General features: G+C 40.1%; 1 protein-coding gene across 7 annotated transcripts in view; it reads left to right on the forward strand.

The window, feature by feature from the left end:
- Nucleotides 1–17,443: 17,443 nt before the first annotated feature.
- The window catches only part of LOC137347757 (histone-lysine N-methyltransferase EHMT1-like), a 194,823-nt gene continuing 190,251 nt past the window's right edge, over nt 17,444–22,015 (forward strand). For 4 of the 7 annotated variants that reach the window (XM_068012665.1, XM_068012671.1, XM_068012669.1 and 1 more), the window contains exon 1: nt 17,797–18,160. In XM_068012665.1, coding sequence (XP_067868766.1) covers nt 18,086–18,160 — 75 coding nt within the window. In that variant the 5' untranslated portion in view covers nt 17,797–18,085. Of the gene's footprint in view, nt 17,497–17,795; nt 18,161–22,015 lie in introns of those variants that run through there. The other 3 variants (XR_010969018.1, XM_068012670.1, XM_068012668.1) reach the window with 2 other exon arrangements.

The following is a 22,015-nucleotide window of genomic DNA, read 5'->3' on the forward strand; positions in this document are numbered from 1 at the left end:
TTTTTTTTTGTCTCAAACACATTCAAAAATTTAAATCAATGTTTTTTTCCTGTGATTTGAATGTGTATTTTCTGCCTTTATTAAATGATACTTTTAGACCAAATAAATCTAATTACTGTGAGTCCCAATAAAAATTGAGCTCTTTGGGTGCTTGACAACTTTTTATTTTGTGGGGCATAACCTTGTTTTTCATAATCTAATGTTTACAGGTATGACACTCAATTGTGTCCGTCCTTTTCAAGGTGGATATTCGGACACTCCATGAAAAACATGGTGCTGAATATTACACCAAAGATTAGAATGGACAATGCTGTTGCTTCAAGAATGCCCCGGTGAATAGGTTTACTTTAAGTTAATTGAAAATGAGTACTTTTTATTTTTCAAATTACTCCGGCATCAATGTATTAATTCAAGTAGACTAATGATGGATGCAAATAAAAAAGTTAATGCCAAACATTTTTGTCTTACTATTACTGCTTTGTATTTATCTTGAGAAGTTAAGTTCAAATTGGAGTCATATATCAATGACACAAATATTTTAACTTTAATGTCTCATTCAAATTAGTACTTCTGCAACCAATTACGCTAACCAAAGATTTAGGTGTAGATATGCTTCTTGGATCTTTTGTTATTCAGGGTTCAACTTGGAATCTTCTATCCCTGAAATTAGGAAGACATATTTGTCAAATTTAACCCAACAAAAACTGGCCAAAACTGTAAGCGGCAGAAACATTTGCAAAACAGGATATACAAAAATTTACAGAAAGGCCTCAGCGATATCAAAACAGTCCCATTCCTAATTAAAGGCAGATTAATAATCTTGCTGGAAAAGAACCTTGAGGGATGAGTGACCATAATATAAAAGAATTTTATATTATACAAACTGGGTGGTTTTATTTTAATAAACAAAAGTCAACAGATGAAACTCTCCGCCGAACAAAGGCAGTGGAGGGGTGCCACCACCACCCGGTAAACGGGACCTGGAACAAGCAGAGATCAGCAGCCGCCAGCCTCTCAATCCGGTGCATAATATAAAAGAATTTTATATTATGTTTGAAAGTGATGTAGTTCAATCTGAAAGCAGGGTGTTAAATTTGAACAAAGGAAATTATGAAGGTATGAGGGGTAAATTGGCTGTGGTGGATTGGGAAAATACATTAAAAGGTATGACTGTACATAGGCAATGGATAGTCTTTAAACAAATATTACATAGTTTACAGCAACTATACATTCCTTCAAGGCACAAAAACCCCCCAAAGTAAAGCAGTCAACCGTGGATAACAAAGGAAGTTAAGGATTATATAAGATTACAAGATTAAAGCTGTAAAGTTGCCAGAAATAGTAGTCAACCTAAGGATTGGGAGGATTTTAGAATACAGCAAAGGAAGCCGAAGAAACTGATAAAGGGAGAATAGAATATGAATGTAAGCTAGCAAAATATATAAAAACAGACTGTAAAAGCTTCTACAGTAAGTAAAAAAGAAATGTTTGGCTAAGACAAATGTGAGTCCATTACAGGCAGAGTCAGGAAAATAATAGGGAATGGAGAAATGGCAGAGAAGCTAAATGATTATTTTGTGTCTGTCTTCACTGAGGAAGATACAAGAAATCTCCCAGAATTAGTGATCCAAGGGATTGGAGGAATGAGGAATTGAAGGAAATTAGTATTAGTAAGAAGGTTGTATTGGAGAAATTAATGGGGCTGAGGTTAATAAGTCCCCAGGACCTGATATTCTACATCCAAGAGTGCTGAAAGAGGTTGCTATGGAGATAGTGGATGCATTGATGATCATCTTCAAAAAATCTATGGACTCTGAAACAGTTCCTACAGATTGGAAGGTCGTGAATGTCACCCCACTATTTAAGAAGGGAGGGAGAGAGAAAATAGGGAATTACAGACTTGTTAGGCTTACATTCATCATTGGGAAAATGCTAGAATCTATTCTAAAGGATGTGATAAATGGACACTTGGATAATAATGATCTGATTAGGCATAGTCAACATGGATTTATGAATGGGAAATCGTGTTTGACGAACCTGTTGGAGATTTTTGAGGATGTTGTTAACAGAATTGATAAAGGGGAGTAGATGGACGTGGTATACTTGGATTTTCAGAAGGCTTTTGATAAAGTCCCCCACAGGAGATTGGTTAGCAAAATTAAAGCACATGGGATAGGAGGTGGAACAATACTAGCATGGTTTAAGGACTGGTTAACAGGCAGAAAGCAGAGATTAGGAATAAATGGGTCATTCTCATGTTGGCAGGCTCTGACTAGTGGGCTACCGCAGGGATCAGTGCTTGGGCCCCAGCTGTTCACAATATATATCAATGATTTGGATGTGGGGACCAAATGTAATATTTCCAAGTTCGCAGATGACACAAAACTAGATGGGAATGTGTGTTGTGAGGAAGATACAAAGTGGCTTCAAGGGGATTTGGACAGACTTAGTAGGTGCTCAAGAACTTGGTAGATGGAATATAATGTGGAAAAATGTGAGGTTATCCACTTTGGTAGGAGGAATAGATGTGCAGTGTATTACTTAAATGGTAAGAGATTAGAAAGTGTAAATGTACAAAGGGTCCTGGGTGTCCTTGTCAATAAGTCACTGAAAGCTAACTTTTAGGTGCAGCAAGCAATTAGGAAGGTTAATGGTATGTTAGCCTTTAGCAGAAGAGGATTTGAGTACAGGAGTAGTGAAATCTTACTTCAATTTTATAGAACCTTGGTTAGACTGCATTTGGAGTACTGTGTGCAGTTTTGGTCCCCATACCTTAGGAAGGACATTATTGCCATAGAGGGAGTGTAACGAAGGTTCACCAGACTTGTTCCGGGGATGGCGGGACTGGCCTATAAGGAGAGATTGGGGAAACTGGGCCTGTATTCTCTAAAGTTTTGAAGAATGAGAGGTGATCTCATAGAAACATACAAAATACTTAAAGGGATAGACAGGGTAGATACAGCTAAGATATTTCCCCTGGTTGGGGAGTCTAGAACCAGGGGACGCAATTTCAAAATAAGGGGGAAACCACTTAGGTCAGAGACGAGGATAAATTTCTTTAGTGAGAGTGTTGTGAATCTTTGGAATTCTCTACCCCAGATTGCTGTGGAAGCTTGGTTATTGAGTCTGTTTAAAGCAGAGATTGACAGATTTCTAAATACAAATAACATAAGGGGATATGGGGATAGTGTGGGAAAATGGCATTGAAGTGGATGATCAGCCATGATCATATTGAATAGGGGATTTGGACAGACTTAGTGAGTGGGCAAGAATGTGGCAGATGGAATATAATGTGGAAAAATGTGAGGCTATCCACTTTGGTAGGAGGAATAGATGTGCAGTGTATTACATCTCTTTAATATTAATTTGCATGTGCTGATGAAGGGCCTGCCTCCAGGCGGCAGGGGGTTGGGGTGGCCACACCGAGGTCCCCCCACCGCCAGTAGTATGCAGTGGGCCCTTCTCAACGTTGTGGGTCGAGGCAGGCCTCTCCTCGCAGAATTTTACAGGCCCCTGTGCTGCGACCTATGGTGTCGAGGGGCCGGTAAAATTCAGCCCTATGTTTCAACCTGCAAAGTTTATGCAAAACCTGCTACAAGCAGAAATAACCCAAATCTATAATCAGAGTATCTGTGGTTCAATGGAACATTTGTTTTCACTACATAATTGAATGTTATTGACAGTTTTAACTTTCTAATTGAAAGAAGTCCATATACATTTGACCCAGAGATGAGCTTCCGATCTCATATTCGCACCATCAATAAGACCACCTATTTCCACCTCTCTAACATCGCCTCTGTGTTATGAAAGTACTTCCATTTTTTAAGATTTTTGTGAGGACTCATGTTTTAAAATTGTGGAAATAGAGTCCTTTGGAGGACTGAAGTGATTCCATAGATGCTGGACTTTTTAAAAAAAACAAGGTCACTGGAAGGACTTTTGGACTTTGTTTAAAAACACTTACTGGAAGTCACATCTCTTCAGCTAAGTAAACAGCAGGTGCCTTCTGACTATGGGAGTGTTTGCAGAGAAGTGACATGTCAAGATTTAGGATGGTCAAGAGTTGGTTTTGGTTTGGATATGGTTTTGAGGCAGTTGGGTTTGCAGCTTGCTGAGAGAAGCACCCAGCTCATTCTTTCTCCATCTGTCTGAGAAACCCTGAGAATCCAGTGTGTGATATCTGAAACTCCTGATGCCGCATTTCTCCTGGAAAGCCTGCCAGACTATTCCTTGATGTCGTATGAAGAGAACTGCTCCAAAAAGATCCCAGTGACAGCTGTCTATGCATATTTGAGACATCAGAACAGGGACAACTGATATCATTCCATATCTTATTCTTTTCATTCAAGAATTAACAAGTATTTAGCCAAAGTATTTTTTTGGAAAGCGATCTCTGCAGAGAAAACCTCTTTATTTTTTCCTTAACTGGTGTGTGTGTCTGTTTTTGTGAGTGTTGGGCTAAGTTAGAAGGGAAATTTTCTCTCTCAATTTGTGTTTTAATGCTGTGCATCTTTACTGAGTATGTCTTGGTTTATAATAAATTGATGATTTTGTTGTTTATTAAAGAAACCTAGTTGGTGGATTTTATTCTGAAATAAAAATGAAGTATATTTTGGCTGTATCGGTAACTGGGTAAACATTTAAATATATGTTGCAACTGTGGAGAAGTGGAACTAGAGAAAGACAGTGCACTCCTCCCGCCTCGGTCGTAACACCTGTCTCAGCTCATCTACTGCTGAAAGGTGATATATAATTATAAGTTGTTCTATTTTGCTGAATATTGAAGTAGCTGCTACAAAGACACACTCAACAAAGGAAAACAAAAATTGTTTTTTGAGTAAAGGCAATTAATTCCCATAAAACACATTGCTTTGGTACTTGACACATTTTAAATGTCCCTTAAGTTTTTGATTTTCTTATCTCAACTTTAAGATCATTCTAAATATAAGTCATTCTCTCGGTATAGAATTTCTTCCTAATAGGTGTTTTGAAATTGAACAATCAAGCTGTTCAAGTGAGGCCATTTTAATGAAACAGCACAGGAGGCTTTTTCTGGCAATTTAAATTGCCAAATAATCTGATTAAAACAGTTTTGAATTAAGAGAAAGGACAGGATGGTATCTATAATCACAGGCCATTTCCATCAGGTTATTGATTTATTTTTATTCAGTGATTTCCTTAACAGAGTTTCACCTTTTACCTTACAGAATGTCTTTTCCTCGCTTTTACTATTTTACCCCATTCCTTTGAAATACATTTTCAAAAATGTTTATGAAACTAATTTTTTTAATACTTCAAATTCTATATCAGACCGCAATCCCTGAAAAAAGAATTCTGTAACTTGTACGTCCTAAGTACAAAATCCATCAATTTAGCTATTATGACACAATGGCTGGGTATAGGAATAGGTCAGAGGCAGGGTAAGTAATTTAGTGACAAGTTGGCACTAAGTATCATTACTGACAACTGTTTTGGGTCCTTTCACAGCTTGTGTAACCATTTATTGTAGGTTATGCTTTCCAGATTTCTTTTGCAGCCACTTCATTAAGGTAAGTTTCTTCTAAGATTTGGTACAGCCGTATGTGAAGCGTAAATTAGTACAGCGATTCTTTATAATACTGTACATGTAAGCATTCAAATATCTATTTCTAAATAATTTAAATATCAAATGAGCAGAAAAATGTATCTCACTTCTGTTGAAAATAACATTGAAGCACATTCCATGCTGGAAAAGAAAGATACTAAACTGAAAAGTATGGTTACTATTTCAAAACTGATCAATTCAATCAGTACAGATCCAGCAACAAAGCCTCTTATTAAGTTGACAAATTCTGTCACTGAGGTACAATGAAAATTTTCTTCCTGTGATACTTGTCACACTCAGTTCCTGAACTCAATCAGCTTTTATAATTCAATGTCAAGAAGATACAAGACACATCCTCTGAGAATGGAAGGAAAATTTGAGGGCAACTCAACCTGCATTGCAGTCTTTTCCAAGTGTGCTGCCCTTCCTGTCTACCATGGAAGGATACTTGCCATTATTAGGGCTTGCGCTGTGTGCAAATTGGCTGCCATTTTTCCTACATTTAACAGTGACTATACATCAAAAGTACTTAATTGTCTGTAAAGTGCTTTGGGATGGTCTGAGCTCATAAAAGGTGTTGTATAAATGCAACTCTTATCTATTTACCTTAGTAGGCTGAAATGGTGACGGACATATCTGGGGAAAGGAAAGCCAGTAATTGTTTTTAAAAAAAATCAGGATAGACTAAATTTTTACCTTTCACTTGAAATAATTATTTTCTAATGAGGATTGATTGGTTAAAGGCTCTAGGTGACGCGAACACACATGCAACCTATATTAGGAGTTTATGGAGAGACATATTTTCCAGCAATTATGGAGAAACGATATCCATAACGATGTGAAGATCTTTCTCACACCTTACTCAAGAAATTACTAACTGAGGTGCATACTGTGTTACTGCGCTTGAAAGCTGATTGAACTATTGAAAGATGATGCTGATGTTTGTCCTTCTTGTCTTAGAAAGCCACAATTTGTAAAACTTAATTTTCATTGTGAGATAATTCATCTCAAGGCAACCTTTAATAGAATAAAGAAGTGTAGAAGAGAACAAGTGATTTCTACAGAAACGATCAACTGATTCCCAACACTCAAATTTAAAATTCATATCCTTATGGTTAAATCCCTTTATGGCTTTTCCCAGTCTTATCTCTGTAACGTCCTCCAGAGCAAGAAATCACACCCACCACCCCCCCCCCCCCCCCACCAACCCCCCCCTCCCTGCCCCCAGCCAACCCTGCCTAACCCTCTGTTCCTCTGACCTTGGTCTTTTGTTCATCTCCTCTCTCTTTACCCCACCATTGACACTTATGCCTTCACCCACCTCAGCCCACCCTCTGGCATCCTCTCCTTAAACCCTTCCACCTTTTCTCCTCCCTCTACTCCTTTAAGACTATCAGGTTGCATGAATATCTGCAGTGCTTGTACGATGTGGAAAATATTCATGACCCCAATGAAAAGTAGGTTTTGTCAATTTAGTTCCTTTGCTGCATTTAACCTTGCATTGATTCAAGACTAGAGGCCCTGCTGTAACATTTTGCAATGAGGTAATGTCTACCAGATGCATTGGCTTCTGGGTGAATACAGTAAAAACAGTAATTAAGTTCTGACAAGAATCTTGAGCCATAGGTTATAACAGTGAATTTGAATCTAAGGTTACAAGGAAAAGCTCAACGATGGCCTTGATGAAAAATCTTTAGCAGTAACTTCCTTTCTGATCAAAGTTAAAGAACTAGTAACAACTTAAACTATAAGGCTGAACAGGCATGCAGAAGTCATAAGCAGATGAACTAACATACAATAACCTGTCAAGGGCACTCTGCTGCAGCTGATCCTGTCAGTGGCCATCACATTCTTCATCATGCTACATTAAATGAGTAAGGTCAAGCTAGTGGAAACCTTGCACACCTTCAACTAAAGTAGATTAATGGAACAGCACACAAACAAACATTGATCTATCAAAGGTCGAGTGACAGAATACAAATGTGATGCAAAGGCCTAAAAATTGATTAATGCTGGCACATACAAAGGCCCTAACACCAGTTTCAGGCACAGGCCCTGAATGCCTCTTTTTCTGTCTTTAACAACATGGCAGCTGGCACATTTCCAGCCTATAATGAGCAGTGTGCCTGCTCACAATATTGAATGCCTGGAAGGCTGTTTTGCACCTGGAAAACAAATGCGGTGCCATTGAATTTCTAAGCCACTAACTCTTAGAAATCTATGGGTTTTTTTTACTATTTTCATATTTACTTTTACTGTTTCATATGTAATTTGCTTCATTTCCTGAAAAAAAAATTCTGAGAATTCTAGTTCATCATCCTCCCTGAATGGGATAAGTTAACCTTTGAGGTAGGGTCCCTTTCTCAGAATGTTTCATCAGTTCTGATGAAGGATCTACAAATAAAAGTTAAGAACATGAGAGCATGACAAAAAATACATCAAAACTCATTCTTCAACTGTCTTGTTCTTCCCCTCTCCCCTGTCTTCTCCACCCTCAACTCCAACAGCAAGTGCGAGGAGCTCAAGGACTTCTTCGTCACTAAGTGAGTCAATAAAATCAGCTGCTTCTGCCACTTCCCTCCCTTCCCCCAGCCCCTCAGCCCAAACTTCCTCCAAGTTTCCCCCTGCCATAGCCCTGAACTTGTATCTTTCTTTAGTTTCTCTCCTTTATCCAGCCCTCACCACTACCCACCCACCTGCCACTGCACCCAACCCCCCCAACCCCCGTGCCCTCTCCGAGCTCATCTTGCCAATTCGACCCACCTCCTGCTCTCTCGACCTATTCCCATTAAACTGTTGACCACCCAACTTCCCCTCCTGGCTGCCATGTTAGGTAATATTGTTAACAGTTATCCCTCCTCGGGTTCTGTCCTCCACTCTTTCAAATCTCTCGTCATCTCCCCCTCCTCAATAAAACAACCCTTAACCCTTCCGTCCTTGCAAACTACCACCGCATTGCCAAACTCCCTTTCCTTTCTAAAGTCCTTGAATGTATTGTTGTTTCCCAAATCCATGCCCATCTTTCTTGGAACTGCATGTTTGCATCCCTTCAATCAGGTTTCTGCCCCGCCACAGCACTGAAATGGCTCTTATCAAAATCACAAATGACATCCTGTGACTGCGACAAAGGTAAACTATCTCTCCTCATCCTTCTCGACCTGTCTGCAATTTTTGAGATGATTGAGCACACCATCCTCCTCCAATGCCTCATCCAGCCGTGTGGGACTACCGTCACCTGCTTTCATTCTTATCGCTCTCATTATAGCCAGAGAATCATCTGCTATTGGGAAGACCGAAGCCATTGTCTTCAGTTCCCACTCCAAATTCCGTTCCTTAGCTACCGGCTCCATCCCTCTTCCTGGCAACTGTCTGAACTAAACCAGACTGTTCACAACTTTGGTGTCATCTAGGACTCTGGGATGAGTTTCTGACCACATAGCTGCACCATCACTAAGACTACCTATTTCCTCCTCCATAGCATCACCCAACTTTGTCCCTGCCTCAGCTCATCAGCTGCTGAAACTTTTATTTCTGCCTTTGTTACCTCTAGACTTGACAATTCCAATGCATTCCTGGCTGGTTTTCCACAATGTCTTGCTGCAATTATACAAGGCCTTGGTGAGACCACATCTGGAGTATTGTGTGCAGTTTTGGTCTCTTTATCTGAGGAAGGATGTTCTTGCTATGGAGGGAGTGCAGCGAATGTTCACCAGACTGATTCCTGGGATGGCAGGACTGATGAGGTTGGGTTGATTAGGCTTGTATTCTCTAGAGTTTAGAAGAATGAGAGGGGATCTCATAGAAACCTACAAAATTCTAACAGGACTGGACAGACTAGATGCAGGAAGGATGTTCCCTATGGCAGGGAGTCCAGGACCAGGGGTCAGAGTCTAAGGATAAGGGGTAAGCCACTTAGGACTGAGATGAGGAGGAATTTCTTCACCCAGAAAGTGGTGAACCTGTGGAATTCTCTACCACAGAAAGCAGTTGAGGCCAAATCATTAAATATATTCAAGAAAGAGTTAGATATAGTTCTTAGGGCTAATGGGATCAAGGGATACGGGGAGAAAGCGGGGACAGGTTACTGAGTTTGGATGATCAGCCATGATCGTATTGAACGGTGGAGTAGGTTCAAAGGGCTGAATGGCCCACTCCTGCTCCTATTTTTCTATGTTTCTACATTCTACCTGCTAAAAACTTGAGATCATCCAAAACTCTGATGCCAGTGCTCAATTCTAAAATTCCCATCCTTGTTTTCAAATCTCTCCATGGCCTGGTCCCTTCCCTGTCTCTGTAATCTCCTCCAGCCCCACAAACCTCTGAGATATCTGTGCTCCTCTAATTCTGGCCTCTTACACATCCCTGATTTTAATTGGTCTGCCATTGGTGACTCTACCTACGGTTGCCTAGGTCCTAAGCTCTGGGATTCCCTCCCCGAACCTCTCAGCCTCTCTACCTCCCTTTACTTCTTTAAGGTGCTCTTTAAAGCCTACCTCTTTTACCAAGCATTTGGTCATCTGCCCTAATACCTTCTTATAAGGCTTGGTGTAATATTTTGTTTTATGATGGGCCTGTGAAGCACCTTGGGATGTTTTATTAAGTTAAAGTACAATTATTGTTCTAGTACCTTCCCTCATCTAGACTGTCATCTAACTGTATTTTGTATGCCCTTAAGGTCTTTGACTTTATCATGGTGATAGTTAGATCATTAACTTGGCTCTTCTCTTTTCAGATGCTGATAGGGCTGCTGTGTATTTCCAGCATTTGCAGTTTTTTTTATCTCTTAGATATTTTCTTCCTGTTAATATCTTTCAAACTATATATCATTATAGAAATAAGGGCAACTAATTCAGCTGTGCGTTATGGCTAAAGAACATTTTTATGTTTTTGTGACAAATAACGCACCGAGGAAATCCTGCCCCCACCTACCACACATAGCTCCTTCTCCCCGCTTCCCTTACCACACAAGAGAGCCAGTGGGTTGAATTTTCACTTTGTGGATGGGAAACAGGAGTTGGGACTGTTTACAAGGCCCAAAACTGCCCCCAGCGGGAGTGGGGTGGGGTGGGGGGGGCGGGGGGGGGGGGAGGGAATAGCAGTTACTCTTTGGGATTTTGACTGGGGAACCCCCTTAAATTGGCACGGAGACAGGTTCCCTGTCCAATTAAGGGTAGCAGGTGGGCTCTTGGAGGTGGAGGACCAATCAGAAGTCTTTCAGCTTGAGAAGAGCACCTGGCTGCTGTAAAGGGTAAGTAATAGAGAGCTGCTTCAACATGAATGTACTCTCAGCAACTTTTTTTTAAAATTAATTAAAAATAGAAAAATCAACCATTGTTGGAGATTCCTTCTACATGGTAGCCTTTGGCTGCATCCACACCCAGGCAGGCAGGGTGGGCTATAGGCCTGCCTGGAGGGCTGGCACCCTGGCCTGCCACTGGGGGCCCACCTCCAGGCAGTTGAACTGCCACCTGTCATGTCGGGAAACTGGAGACCATCTGGAAAATCCCAGTCAGCCTCTTTATTTACCGTTAATAAGGCTCAATAAGCCTAATTGGTTGCCTGCTTCGTGCAGACAGGCAGTCTTGCCGGGCCACGACCTTGCCTCCCCAAAACGGCTGGTACTAGGAACGATATCAGGAAACCAACACACCAGTATTTTTGGGCCCCATCTGCCTCCATTCCTGACGTTGCAGGACCCAAAAATCCTGCCCAATGTGATTATATGAGGATACTGGTTTATCAATGTTAATTGGCATTTAAATTTGATGATTACTGTATAGTAAAAGTGCCAGAGTTGGGGTGAAATTGTATTTGGGTTCAACCCACTGCACACATTCTTTTTCCAGTATTTGAACCTTAATGATCTAAAAGGGATTAATTAACATTTATCATATCTTTGGTCTTGAGCTTTTACTCTAAACCATTCTCTCTCAAACTGGAGCATTATTCAACAGTCCACAGTACCTCTGTCACTTATGGCACTCATTTAGTAAATAAACTCACTGGCATAACTTGAGAAATGCATTGTCAGTAACAATTCAATAACAGAAACTACAGATATGTAACATGGCAATTACAAAACCTAAGTTTTCAGGCATTGTTATATGCTGGAAGATTTGGTGAGTGACTTCCACATAGTGTAGAGATGAATTATTTCCCCTTAGTTCCATAATGATATGTGGTGTGGGAGATATTAAGAAGAATCAGATTAATGATCTAACTAACACCAAGATGAAATCAAAGACTTTCATTCTTTGGCCTCCTTGTCTCGAGAGACAATGGGTAAGCGCCTGGAGGTGGTCAGTGGTTTGTGAGGCAGCGCCTGGAGTGGCTATAAATGCCAATTCTAGAGTGACAGACTCTTCTACAGGTGCAGCAGATAAAATTGGTTGTCGGGGCTGTTACACAGTTGGCTCTCCCCTTGCGCTTCTGTCTTTTTTCCTGCCAACTACTAAGTCTCTTCGACTCGCCACGCTTTAGCCCCGTCCTTATGGCTGCCCGCCAGCTTTGGCGTTCGTTGGCCACTGACTCCCACGACTTGTGATCAATGTCGCAGGACTTCATGTCGCGTTTGCAGACGTCTTTAAAGCGGAGCCATGGACGGCCAGTGGGTCTGGTACCAGTGACGAGCTCGCTGTACAATGTGTCCTTGGGGATCCTGCCATCTTCCATGCGGCTCACATGGCCAAGCCATCTCAGGCGCCGCTGGCTTAGTAGGGTGTGTATGCTGGGGATGTTGGCCGCTTCGAGGACTTCTGTGTTGGAAATACGGTCCTGCCACCTGATGCCAAGGATTCTCCGGAGGCAGCGAAGATGGAATGAATTGAGACGTCGCTCTTGGCTGACATAAGTTGTTCAGGCCTCGCTGCCGTAGAGCAAGGTACTGAGGACACAGGCTTGACACACTTGGACTTTTGTGTTCTGTGTCAGTGCGCCATTTTCCCACACTCTTTTGGCCAGTCTGGACATAGCAGTGGAAGCCTTTCCCATGCGCTTGTTTAATTCTGCATTGAGAGACAGGTTACTGGTGATAGTTGAGCCTAGGTAGGTGAACTCTTGAACCACTTCCAGAGTGTGGTCGCCGATATTGATAGATGCGGCATTTCTGACGTCCTGTTCCATGATGTTCGTTTTCTTGAGGCTGATGGTTAGGCCAAATTCATTGCAGGCAGCCGCAAACCTGTCGATGAATCTCTGCAGACACTCTTCAGTGTGAGATGTTAATGCAGCATCGTCAGCAAAGAGGAGTTCCCTGCTCAGGACTTTTCATACTTTGGTCTTCGCTTTTATACAGGCAGAGTTGAACAACCTGCCACCTGATCTTGTGTGGAGGAAAATTCCTTCTTCGGAAGACTTGAATGCATGTGAGAGCAGCAGGGAGAAGAAGATCCCAAACAGTGTAGGTGCTGTTTCACGCCACTCAGGATTGGAAAGGGGTTTGATGAGGCGCCGCTATGCTGAATTGTGCCTTTCATATTGTCATGGAATGAGATGATGATACTTAGTAGCTTTGGTGGGCATCCAATCTTTTCTAGTAGTCTTAAGAGACCACTTCTGCTGACGAGGTCAAAGGCTTTGGTGAGATCAATGAAAGCAACGTAGAGGGGCATCTGTTGTTCACGGGATTTCTCCTGTAGCTGGCGAAGGGAGAACAGCATGTCAATGGTGGATCTCTCTGCTCGAAAGCCACACTGTGCCTCAGGATAGACACACTCAGTCAGCTTCTGGAGCCTGTTTAAAGCAACATGGGCGAAGACTTTCCTCACTATGTTGAGCAAGGAGATTCCACGGTAGTTGTTGCAGTCACCGCGGTCACTCTTGTTCTTATAGAGGGTGATGATATTGGCATTGCACATGTCCTGTGGTACTGCTCTCTCATCCCAGCACAGGCAAAGCAGTTCGTGCAGAGCTGAAAGTATAGCAGGCTTGGCACTCTTGATGATTTCAGGGGTAATGCAGTCCTTCCCAGGGGCTTTTCCGCTGGCTAGAGAATCAATGGCATCACTGAGTTCCGATTTTGTTGGCTGTACGTCCAGCTCATCCATGACTGGCAGAGACAGGGTTGCATTGAGGGCAGTCTCAGTGACAACATTTTCCCTGGAGTACAGTTCTAGGTAGTGTTCCACCCAGCGGTCCATTTGTTTGCGTTGGCCAGTGATTGTGTCCCCTGATTTAGATTTGAGGGGGGCAATCTTCTTGATGGTTGGCCCAAAACTCTCTTATTGCCATCATACATCTTCTGATATTTCCTGTGTCAGAGGCCAGCTGAATATGACTGCATAGGAGTTGCCAGTCGTTATTTGCAAAGCGCCTGGCTGTTCTTTGTGCTGTGCTTCTGGCAGCTTTGTGCAGTCTTCGAGCTAACTGCGAAACAGCCCTGACAACCAATTTTATCTGCAGCACCTGTGGAAGAGTCTGTCACTCTAGTATTGGCCTTTATAGCCACCCCAGGCGCTGCTCCACAAACCACTGACCACCTGCAGGCACTTACCCATTGTCTCCCGAGGCAAGGAGGCCAAAGAAGAACCCAATTCCTGCAGACATGAAGGTAAATAAAAATATCATGCACATAATTTGCCACAAATGGATAATAAGTTGGTCAACATCTTCCTGGCCAGGAATCCTAGAGTGGAAATGTAAGATTCACGCTGATGTAACAGCACATTATTGAAGCAAGTACAAATTACTGTACTCTGCATCAAGCTGTGCCATTTCTAAGCTGGGACAACGGGAGAACAAAATTGAATCCCTTGGACTGACTTCTTTATCTCAATATTCAAAAAATTTATCTAAAAATATTATTTTAAAAAGCCTTAAAACCATGATGTCTAAACACCCAAGTGCCCTTTGGGGAAAACCTATTTGATAGGTAAATCTGTTTGGAAAAGCATATGCTCATTTAAGGAAATAAATGCAATGGCTTATCGAATATCAGAAATGAATAGTTTTAATAGATATTTTGAATGTCTTTAAAATGCACTTTCACACCAACAGTCTTACTCTTTGACACACTGAATAAATGTTGGGCCTATTGCTGCTGCACTCACCATTCCTCAAATCCTGTTTCTTGAGCTAAGGATGATATGTTAACAATATGGAATTGCTGTCCCGCTTGCAGTGCCAACAACCAATGATATCAGAAGCCCTCTTCCAATTGCTTGCTGTTTGTCAATTATTCATACTATATGTGGTTGCCCCTCTGAATAATAGGCCTGCGAGTGTGTTTCACCCTGTTTGTGTGTTACCCAACATAGCATAATCCACACTTAATTGCTCATCCCATGTCTGGAACAAGTCTTCAATAAAACAGAACATGTCAAGCACATCAAATTTCAGATTCTATTCTCACTCTGCACAGGCACTATTTTAACAACAGCTTCTTTGTACATACAGAATAAATAACCAGTATTATATCCAGCCTTCCCTCATTAATTATTAACCAATCAGTATATCGGCCACTGCATTGAACAGCATTGCTGGTTGCAGTCAGTGTCTTATGACCCAAATTCATTTCTCTGCCATTAATATGCTAAATACATTTGAATATTAAATGGCTCATATCTCCCTCATTCACATTTTTTTAACTTGTGTAATAATCGTCTCAAATTATAATTAAATGGCAATTTCTTAACGAGACTTATTAAAAGATTCAGAGGAAACAACTTATCCTTCAAATTCAAAGACCTATGAACATGATGGCAGATCCTGCTTTATTTGTTTAGCTGGTACTGTAGAATAACACAAGAAAAGACGAACTGTTACAGTATTTCTATTGTGAAGATTATAACAAAAATATACATTTACAATTTTTTCAGTCAAATATTTATCTTTTATTACAACGAACTGATTTCTAAAGGAATGAGTAGACATTACATTGCACCTTTGAGGGTTTAAAGTCAAGACATTTCTATTGAGGGAAATGAGAAGAATATATTGTATTTTATCGGTAGCTTACTTAAACATTTCAGTGTTCCTGAGGAGGATTACTAAAACAGTGGTTGGAGGTAAGCTGCAGGTAATGAAGCAAGGGTAACAGCATTGGATAAAAACATTGGGAGCATGTTGAACCTAACCTCCATTTATCTTGGAGGAATGTGGAAATAATCCGAGCGAGAGTTAGATTTCATGAATGCAACTGATCAGCTTCGTTTTTATTCGAGGAGTTTAGGAGGAGAAGAGGCCGTGGGGCTATCAGTGCTGAACCGTGTTTACACCTTTTTCCTTTATTGACTGTGAATCACACAAAAAAGGCTGAACGTCTGGCAGCAACTGTAAAAACGTTTAAATGTCGTGGAATTTGCATTCAGGTCGTTTGGGTTTCAGAACCAACCCAGATTATCAAATGCCTTTTGATTCTCTTTCTTCTTCTCCCTCGCCCAAGCCAAAGATTTGAGGGGAGTTTCTTACACAGCATCGCATTCACCATTAGGCTTGTGACTGCACAGCGGCCAGTTCACGGTGTTGGTGTCCATTTCACATTGATATAAGACATCAAAGGCTTTTCATTAGATTCAATCTGCAATGGGTTGGTCGGAAAGAAACGTACTTTTAAAAAACCTTTTGTTGTCTCAGACTAAAGTTGGTCTTAGCTATTGTTCTTTCAGTGTATTGCTTTCGCCACCTCACACACCATTATTTCCTAAACAGGTACATTCTGATTCCATGGTACTGCACTCATAGAAGTATTTTATTAAAAAAAGTTTATTCAGTAGACAACTGATAAGAATATATTTACATTATTTGTTATTAATCTCGTATTTATTGTGACTAGAACCACACTCACATTCTCCAAAGATTAGTTTTATATAAGCAGAGTTATTTAATGTCATGTTAATGATAAATACTGGCAGTCCAAGTACAATATACTGTATGGCAAATATAGATTATTATGGTTTCGGAGGCCAATACTCATTTTCCAGTGATTTGACTGTTTCGCTTGTTTTCCTTTTCTGAGTCCCATAATATTCTGAGACGGTGAGTTGTGCAGAAAAGGTAGATTTTGTATGAGGCAATATTACTATTGGTCTTGAGAGAGATGCTCTGACAATTTTAAATAATTTTGTTCACGTAATTTTTCTGTTATCCAAACAGTTTCAATGCCTGCACCAAATTAACAGTTGGATTGTGTGACAAGCACGTGATGTGACTCTAAGTAGAATTATTTGATTATTATTCTGAACTGTTAAAAACAACAGTAATTCAAACTGTCCTCATGCAACTTGGAATGAAAAAGATTGTCTTTGACAAATGGAATCCAGACTCTGGGCGTTGAACTGCTCAGACTCCAAATAATAGGCAAACCAGACAGATGCATATTATCTTATACAATATACATGCAGCACCTCTGACTTCTCATATCATTTACCTTTCGAACATACTGCTTTTTTTAAAGCTCTGAGAGCTAATACATTAGTTATAAATGAACCAAATCCTCCTCCTATCATAGGCTGCATTTTAACAAGGACTGGTCGTTTTTCAAGATTGCAATTCTAAGTGGTTTTGGGCATCCTTTGTTAGATTTATACGCCATTTGGAGTATGATGACAAGGATCACCCAAACTTAATATATATATGTGTAAAATTAAAGATATGGAAATATATGCAATTTAAGAAGAAGTCAATCTGACGTTTTAGTGGTCTGAATTGACCTCAGCAAGGAATAATAAGGAAAAAAAAGAATGTGCATGGTGTAGTTTGGAGTGAGTGTTGGGGAAGGGATGGGGGGTTGTTGGAGGATGATTGCTGTGTTTGGGGGTGGGTTGCACCCACCACCACCACACACGCACGCACAGGGCTGCTCCAACAGGCAGGCAGAGAGCGAGACCACTGTGGCGCTGGGCGGCGATGACGTCATGCGGCGGGCGCTGCGTCACGCGAGCTGAGCCTGAGCCATGGCTTCATCGGATCCTGAGGTAAACGAGCAACTTTTCCCTCTCACACTTTACCCTCCCCCACCCCCCCACTAGCACCTCAAAACACCGTTGCGGGGGCATCTTCTTCTCGCCGGAGGCCCCGGCTGTAAGAGTGCCGCCTGCAGCTCTCAAAATACCAGCCGGCAGATTCGTATTTTTTAATTAAAAGTTGGCGCTTTGTGTGTAAAAAAAAAGCTGCGGGAGGAGGAGGGGGGGTGGTTGGCCTGCTGACCAGAGAACGCGAGAGCGTGCGGCCCCGCACCCTGTATAACGTATGCGCTGCCCATGTCTGCCGAGCGGAGGCGCAGCCATGAGGCTGGTTCCCGGGCGCCAGGCAACAGACGGAACGCAAGCCTGGCTCCAACGTCGAGTGTCTCTCCACAAGATTTTTGTTTGGCCAGGCGGCTGGGAAACGTGTTGAGGAGAGAGAGAGTGCTTTTTTTCTTCTTAACATTTTCCATGTATCCGGGCGCACCTCACTGCTAGATGAAAACAGAGTGTTTTTGCTTTTAATGTGCGAGTCTGTACTCGACAGTTGCCAGCACGTTTAAAAGAAAAGTGATTTTTCTTTTGGAGGGGGGAGAAAAGTATGGAGGATGGATGGACACCTTTCCCAATGGTCAACAGAAGCCTCTTGGAAGTTGAGCTTTCACACGTTGGAAAGGTGGTCTTTTGCATAGTATATATACATCTCTGCACTTCTTGCATGTTTGCAGATTCTTTTGTTTATACTGTGACCATTGATATTTTGTAAAAAATAGTTTTTTAAAAAGCTGCTCCTTCCAATTCTAGCAGATGAAAAAAATGACTTCTGAATGTTTTTGTTGGGTTGTGAACAGTATAAATGAGATGAGCTTTCCTTTGTGTTTGGTTATTTGGTTATGATCTGGTGGTACAGTAAATTGGTTCAAGATTCATTGTGATCTGCTACTACCGAGTTCTCAATTTTGCTTGAGTTTCTAAACATACTCATTGTTTTGTAGGTGAATCTCAAGATACATTTAACCTGCATTTGATCATATCATGTTAATGTTGGTTTGGCTGCTTGCTTGTTGTGAATGGCTGCTCTTCAGTATTGAATTACCTTGCTTAATTCTACTAAATTTACAGTAGTTTTATATCTTAAAATGGGAAGATTTGCAGTGTTTAATGTTAGGCATTTGGCATCCTTGACTTCAATACCCTTTCTTCATGTACCAGTTTCTGTCATTGTGCATGTCAAAATGTATCCTTTCAGAAACTCACTTTCCTTTCTCATTAATCAGCCTAAAGTAGAGGGCCTTTACTATATGGTGCTGCATTCTGATACTAGATCCGGGGATTCCACTTCAGATGGTGACCATACTGTCAGTTCAGTAAGGTTAGACGGGCCTGTTTTTCATATAGAATTTAATCTTTATTAAAATTCAGGTTCTTCTGAACCTATTTGAAAAGTAATTCTTGCCTTTTATCCACATCTTTTTACCTTTTTGAATCACCAGCTATATCGAATGCTTTACAAGGTGAGGTACATAATCAGAGTGCATTAAATCTCTACAAAGTTGTAGCACTAAGTGTAAAAAGTGCTTTAACTTACTGTAAAAAGTTTCATCTTTGATCTTTACATAGGGTAAAGATCATATTGAAGTGAAGCTGCTGTTGCATTGCCATTTCTGTTGTTGTTTTTTGACTGATGACCTCAAATTGATAAAGTTGGGAATCTACCAAACTGTTGAAGATGTTGGACGCTTTTGCTGTAGCTGTCATCATAATTGGTGTTAATGATGAAAACCAAGTCACTTTAAATTATATCTTGCAGCAGGTTATGATCAGTTAACATCATTTGACCGTTAACACAGATTCAACATGTTGTGTTCATCCATACATAATTTCTCTTTATATCTGTGCCTGGGACATTTATATTTTAATGCTGAGGAATGGAGTATTTTATTCCTGTTTATGTAGCATAGTATTTCTGGTAAATGGTATGCTGCTGGTGAATACTGTCAGTGGTATGGTGAATGTTGTCTCTTTTAATTGTTTAGGGGAAAATAGAGTTGACTTTTCCATTACTTTACAGGACATATAAAGGACCTTACAAGTGCACATGGTGACATCTACAATTATTTTTGGGATTACTTGAAATTAGAATTTGAAATAGAAAATTGTACTGAAGGCCAGTATAGTATGCTTTTTAAATGGATAACAATGTCTAATGGATAACATTTAACCATAAACTTAACTGATGAAGGATTGGAGGTTACTCACTGAAGCACAGTTGTTTTGAGTGTATTTCAACGTGTTTACATCTACCAAGTGAAGAACAGTGTTCCATGGTTTTGATTTAGTTATTGGTAATTTCTGGGTTTTTTTCAATTGAGCCTGTGGATTAAGGGATTCAGAAAAATAATTTAAGGCAATTTGAAATATAGCTTTTTTTACTTCAAATCTGCATTTAGAATTTTAAGTGACTTGAACCAAACCCTGTTAATATTTAGGGGTTGTGTAATTAATCTTTTCTCTCTGATTGTCATATTGAAGTGTTGGTAGCCTACTTCTGACTCTGCCTTGGTGTTTGTGTTAAGGTTAACCTTTCTGTAACGATGAAGTAAAATTGTAAAGGAATGATATGTCTGTACATTCTTCATTGTATTTACATTGTTGTGTTTAAAGTTATCTGTGCTTCCAGTAATTACTCTGTACTCAAGCTAATGCAGCATCCTTCATTAAATAAAAATTGGATGAGCACACAATGCCAGATGATTTTTAATAATGAATTAACATTGCTTATGTTGGGTAGAGTTAGAGATCTGCATACAATGTTGCAATTCAAATTCTGTTCCTTATAAGTGGTGTTGTGAAAATTTACAAAATGGAAGAATATATTCAGATCTTTGTTTAAACTATAGATTTTCAATATTTGTTAGAAAAAAGCTGTGAAATATTTTGAATTTCTTATCTTGAATTCAGTATTATAAAAAATGAAGAGGTTTCTTTTTAAGATTCAAAGTAGTACAGTGGATTAGTCTCCAAATGGCAGGCCTTCATGTCTGCCAGCAGCTTGGACCATGAAATGGCTGAATCTGCAGTGAATTTATATCCAATGAGCATGCTCAGAATGTTGTAACTGAACCTATAGGGGGAGTAGAAGAGTTGACTTGTTTACAGTATTGAGATGGAGCTGATCAAACCAACAACTATAGAAGCATTCTTCATTAAATGAATAATTTGCACATCTTCCTTTCTGAAAACCTTACCTACAGTAGTTGCAATGTCCTAGTGAGTTTTAGCTGTCTTCATCTGGTGACTTTTTGGAAGAGTGTTGAAATGGGACAATGCCAGCCTTTGTGTCTGCTGCTGTTGATTCAACACAGTCTATTAAGTCTTATGGTGTACTCTGTTGTGCCATTTAAACATATAACACTGTTGAGATTTTCAGATTAGTACAGAATGTGTAGTTCATAGAGTATAAACACAATTTACTGCAAAGTGTTTAATCATAATTTATATTAGTATGCTTTTTATGTAGCCTCTTACCAATTTGGATTCTTAAAATTTGCCAGCCTAGTACGTTGTGTAGAGCTGATTGTAGCTGTGGAATAAAATTGGTTAAGTAAAAATTTCTATTTTTCTACTATTATGGAATTCATCTTAAAGAACTACATTTTATCCAGTGTTGCTGAAACAAATTTGCCAATAGTTCTAAAATGAATCTAAAGTGTTAGCTAGAACATGCACTGTACAATGTGGCAGCTGGTTGAAATGGATTTAGGCATGATCCAAAATGATATTTTCACTGACAGCTTGGTAAATGCACAGTATATAAGATAAGAATGTACACACCATAACTTGATGGGGTGTTGACTAATGACTGGGAACATTTTTGATGGTGAGGAAGCAATACACAGCTGTTTTAGCCAGGAATAGAGCAGCAGTTTTCTGTATTGGGCATCAACATGTTAGTTATTTTAAATGATGAATATAGTAATGAGCCGAATCAGAGATGGACCATAATCGTTACCATATTGACGAATTGGTGCAACAGCAAACTATTAGCTGAAGCACAGTGAAATTGAGAATTTTCCGATTCTTTATTATAACTACAAAAGATAAGCCTGTAAAAGTTAAATTGTCAGAATTATAGCTTGATTTGTAAAGGACTCCAATCTTTTTTTAATCTATTGAGTTGCACTTTGCACTGTCATCCAAGTTACACAGTCATTGTTGATTAATTACAATCTTTTGTATCTTACAGCACTGTTGGTAAAATTATCAACTTACAGTGTCGTTAAGCAGAGATGAAAGCATTTTAAATGGATTCTTGGGTGAATTGGCAAAATTTTGCCTGTTTAGAAAGAGATGATCAATTTATGTTGGGAGTTGTGTAAATTTTGGCAGGACACAAAATATTTTGCTGAAATTGTTGAAACTTGGCTTGACTAGAATTCTACACTGCTATCATTGAAAGATTCTATGAGGAATGTTTTCAAATGTTAAAAAGCCTGATTTTCGTTAAAATCTTTTGAAATAGTAACTCGAT

The sequence above is a fragment of the Heterodontus francisci genome, chromosome 32 (genome assembly GCF_036365525.1).
Source record: "Heterodontus francisci isolate sHetFra1 chromosome 32, sHetFra1.hap1, whole genome shotgun sequence".
Lineage (NCBI taxonomy): Eukaryota > Metazoa > Chordata > Chondrichthyes > Heterodontiformes > Heterodontidae > Heterodontus > Heterodontus francisci.